At 28.9% G+C, this 4,827-nt stretch overlaps 1 protein-coding gene across 1 annotated transcript; it reads left to right on the top strand.

Annotated features, from left to right (window-relative positions):
• The first annotated feature begins 497 nt into the window (after positions 1-497).
• LOC107463372 (putative RING-H2 finger protein ATL21A) lies at positions 498-4,257 on the top strand. Its single transcript, XM_016082153.3, has 3 exons — positions 498-1,196; positions 2,819-3,061; positions 3,931-4,257. Exons 1-3 carry the CDS (start codon positions 521-523, stop codon positions 4,155-4,157), a joined length of 1,146 nt encoding a protein of 381 aa, XP_015937639.1. The 5' UTR covers positions 498-520; the 3' UTR covers positions 4,158-4,257.
• The last annotated feature ends 570 nt before the right edge of the window (positions 4,258-4,827 follow it).

Below are 4,827 nucleotides of genomic sequence, written 5' to 3'. Positions count from 1 at the left end.
GATTTCTGTTTGGGACAACTATTCTCCAGGAGCGGAGTTAGATAAAATATTAGAAGGGACTAAAAATATTTACATAATAAAATAAAATTAAAATAAATACATATAATTTACATGTAAAAGATTAAAATTAGGGGGACGATTGCCCCCTTTCTTTATAGGTAGCTCCGCCCCTGCCACTCTCAAAGGCCGGGTAGCCGCCATTTCAATTGCTCCACTTTGCTCTAAACAAGAAAATCAAGAGATGTTGAAAGGTATCATGTGAAGGATTTGAATTAGTAATTCCAAGTAATTTACTAACTTAGGTTGACATTGAATTAGTAATTCTTCACATAGCTGCCTTAAGCCATACTCCTACCTTCTATATATCTCTGTCACTATTAATACCAATATAAAATATAATTTGACTTTCAAGTTTGTTATATAAAATTCAATTGAGTTGTGACTACAGTTTCTTTTTCTTTCTCTTCTTATAAAGTCCTTTTCCTATTCCCTAATTTGTTCACCTTAAGTTAGAGAGCAAATGGGAATCCTAATCAAGAAAATCCTTTCTCTTCTCTTCATCTACCCTCTAATATTAGCTTCTGACTGCGAATTTTCTTGGTGTGAAAGCATGCTCATTCGTTTCCCCTTTCAACTACAAAGCAACCAGCTTCAACGTCCTTATTGTGGTTACCCTGGTTTCAAATTAATCTGCACCAATGACGCCAAAACAGTTCTAGATCTTCCATTCTCTGGAGAATTCTATGTACGCAACATAAACTATCTAACACAGCAGATACAAATCTATGACCCTGATCAGTGCCTTCCAAAACGTCTTCTAAGCCTCAATCTTTCGGGTACCCCCTTCATTGCCATGTTGAGTCGCAACTACACTTTCTTAAGCTGCAATTCTCGCAACGCAGCGCCGCGGTCCGTTCCCATTGATTGCCTGAGCAATTCAACATATTTTGTATCTGCTGTGCCTTCAGGGGACTTGGCCAATAATTCATTGCCAGTTTCATGCAAAGTTATTGGAAGGCTTTCAGTTCCATTTTCAAGCACAACGTTTGTGAGGAATCTTGGTGATGATCTCATCCAAGATCTTCAATTAACATGGAATAAACCTGATTGCAGAGTATGTGAATCACAAGGAAAATTGTGTCAATTTGAGAACAATACCAGTGATAGAATTCGTTGCTCCGATGATTACAATACAGGTAAAGATTTTCTGTTCTTCATTCTTCATCCTCAGTAAAGTATTTCTTTGTCCTGAACTAGGTAGGAATCACATAACATATTCATAGGACTGACACACAGGAGAATTATTTTTACAATTATTTTTATATTTAATTAACTTAACTCCTAATAGAAAGAGAAGGAATACCAACGAATTATGATTCAAATAGCATAGTTTTCTCATACTTATCTCATTTCTAATTTTAAAAAGAAAGAAAAATAATCATAATATTCATTTAAAAAAATAACAACCGTTTTTAAAAAGTGCACTCTACAATACAGATGAAAGTTATATAAAAAGAGAGCATAAAATTTTTTTTGACTATTTTTGATGATACAAAAAATATTTTATTTTAGAAATTAAACTTGTTAATAATATTATTTGATTTCATAAAATATATATATATAAACTTATATTTTTACTATATAATTCTCCTTCCAAAAATTTAGGTCAATAGTTTACCATCACTAACGATAACAATGGAAGTTTTCTTTTTTGTTGGTTTGTTTATAATGGTTGACTTTATGATTTGATTTGCATGTTGGCATTAAATTAATGAAAAATTATGCTAGATTGCTAGGACAGTGACATCCGTACATATTCAAATAAAAAAGTCAAACCATCGCTGTTAATGAATATGTTGATTTGTTTTCTCAATCAAATTCATCCGTATACATACACAGTACTACTATATTACTAAATTTTTAATAGCAAAGTAACAAAGTCAGATTAGTAATTTAAACATTAAACCCACCAGCCTATCGCTTACGTGTGTTTTATTATTATTATTTTGGTTGCAAGTTACTAAGCATACAATAATAAACTTGCCTGTATCTATCAACTACGTTACTTCGTTCTTATGATAAGATTTTAGGTGAAAATTCAGGTGCATTCGATTTTATGTGAAGTTGATAGTTGAAAATTGTTAGATGAAATTTTAGTTAAATCAGTCAAATTATCTAATAGTTCTCAGTTATTAACTTCACATGAAGTTGACTACAACTGAGTTTCCACCAAAATTTTACAATAACCAAATTCTATTGGTGAGATCATAATTAGGAAAGGCTATCACATTGCTTTCTAAAATTATATACAATCATATATATAAGAGTAACTCAACCTATGACAGAAAGAGAATGCATTACTATACTCAGATATTTATTCATTTCATTTTAAAAAATAGGAATATACAATAAAAAGAATAATTTCATTTGAATACACTGTCAATATAAAAAAAAATTTTACATGATCAGTTAATTATGTACTATCACATTAATAAAAGTAACTAATAATTATTAAATTTATTACTTTAATAATTATCTAAATGTATGAAATAGATTAGATGATTGACCGAAAAATTTTACTTGTCCGTGCATTAAGAAATAATTCCAATAAAAATATAACAATACTTAGTACTTTATTAAATATAACTGCTAATCATTATCTAAACTAACAGCTAATTTTTAAATAGATTTTGATAGGATAATCATTACTGTATCTATCTAAACTTTAGTTGATAGTGTAAAAAAAAATCATTTATATTACAATATTACATTTATAGTTCCTCATGTATTATGTTTATTTGGTTTGAATCTTTATTAGGTGGTACATCAAGGGGACTTTTAGCCTTCAGAATAATCACATTATGCATAATTGGACCAGCTTGTATCTTTGCTGTTGTGTTTGCATGCTGTGTGTGCTACAGAGACAGAGTTTCCAATGCTAATGCTGCAAGGAGAGCACTACAATTAGCAGCAATAACACCACATCCTCCTGAACCTCCCATTACCACTACTTTGGGTTTGGACGAAACTACAATTGACTCTTATGAGAAGCTTGTGCTGGGTGAGAATCTATATAATAATGCATATATAAATATTTCAATTTTGCTCAGTATTGATCATATGTTACTAGCTACTATGTTACAATTACATTAGACATTTTTTAAGATTGTATATTTGAAAATTAGGTTTAATTAATTTATCAGCCCCTAATCTTTATAGTTTCACCAAATTTTCAATTAAGATTTTATATTTTTTTTTCTTTTTCAATTGGATCTATATATCATATTAGATTTTGTAAGTAAATTCCTACTATGACAAAAATTTTAATAAAATATTTTGTTAAACAAAACGGAATATTCAATCAAATATTAAGCAAGTTTATGTTGTTTAACATAATATTTTATTAATTCTAGCATATAGGGATCCAATTAAAAAGAAAAAAATATAAAAACCTAACTGAAAATTTGATAAAATTATAACCACTGACAAAGTAATTAAACTTGAAAAATATTATACTCAATACAAAATATGTATATAACATCTTATGAACTTGAAAATAACATTATAAAAGGGAAAGTGATAATATTTGCTTTCTTGTTATTATATCTATTATTTAGAACAATTCATTATATATAACATATCATAATTATTAATTAAGACAATACTATAAAAGCTTGATTAAGAACATTATAAATATTCAATATCATGCTAGATAATAAAATTTTGTTTTTATATATTGTCAATGTAGGAGAGTTTTATACAAACAATCAATCATATACTACCACCTAAGTAAATATAACTAATTTTCAATGTAAAAAATTATCTTAAATACATGAATCTAACTAGATGATTGCATAATAATATTGCAATATTGGTATTTATATTTTTTATTTAATAAAATAATGATATTTGTATTATTATGGAACATAGGCGAGAGTAAGAGGGTGCCAGGACCCAATAATGGAACATGTTGGATATGCTTGGCAGAGTACAACTCCAAAGAGACCATTAGATGCATCCCTGAATGCAAACATTGCTTCCATTCAGATTGCATTGATGAGTGGCTTAGAATGAATTCAACATGCCCAGTTTGCAGGAACACTCCGATTCCATCTCCTTCTCCCCTTCATGATATCATGTCTAGTAGTGCACCTTGATTGCTCAATCATTAAAAAGCTGTATCTATGCGTGTAGATATCATTGCAAGATTCACATTTTATTTGTTATCTAATAACTAATAAGATGTGGATGGTGGCAACTGGCAACTTGTAGGGAATGTGAATATAGGCAACTAAAGGATGAAAAAAAAAAAAAAGTGCTTAATATAACTACCCATTTTTTGAAAAACTGCCCTTCATGGCATTAGATATTATTCTTGTCAAATATATATTTCACGTGAAGTTGATATCTAAGAGCTGTTAGATGAAAATTTAGTCAAATCCGTGAAGTTGACTGCACCTGAGTTTTTACCTATATATATACACTTTAATTTTGTGTACAAAAATAACATGGCGCTAAATCATTTAAGGCTCATCCTTAAACGCTCCTTGCTAAGTATGGAGTGCTGCACACCTTGTGAATTTGTTAAATCTAAACTCTTCATTTATTATATTTTATTTGAATGGTCTGGATTTAAAAAGGTAACCTGTTAATCAGGTTAATTATTTTTTTTACAAATTTTAAATTTTTTTGGCAAGTTTCAGATATTGGGATGAAGTTCAAAATAAAAAATTAGTATATAAAATTAAAAACAATATGTCTGTAAAAAAAGTTATGGGACTTTAGAATTAAAATAAATAATACATAAAAAATAAGTTAAAAATTCAC

The sequence above is a fragment of the Arachis duranensis genome, chromosome 8 (assembly GCF_000817695.3).
Source record: "Arachis duranensis cultivar V14167 chromosome 8, aradu.V14167.gnm2.J7QH, whole genome shotgun sequence".
Classification (NCBI taxonomy): Eukaryota; Viridiplantae; Streptophyta; class Magnoliopsida; order Fabales; family Fabaceae; genus Arachis; species Arachis duranensis.
This window is presented reverse-complemented; position numbering and strand designations above follow the sequence as displayed.

Coding starts and splice junctions, on each gene's coding strand:
- LOC107463372 (XM_016082153.3), top strand. CDS start 521: ATGGGAATCCTAATCAAGAAAATCCTTTCTCTTCTCTTCATCTACCCT. Junction 1,197..2,818: donor CTCCGATGATTACAATACAG/GTAAAGATTTTC, acceptor AATCTTTATTAG/GTGGTACATCAAGGGGACTT. Junction 3,062..3,930: donor TTATGAGAAGCTTGTGCTGG/GTGAGAATCTAT, acceptor TATGGAACATAG/GCGAGAGTAAGAGGGTGCCA.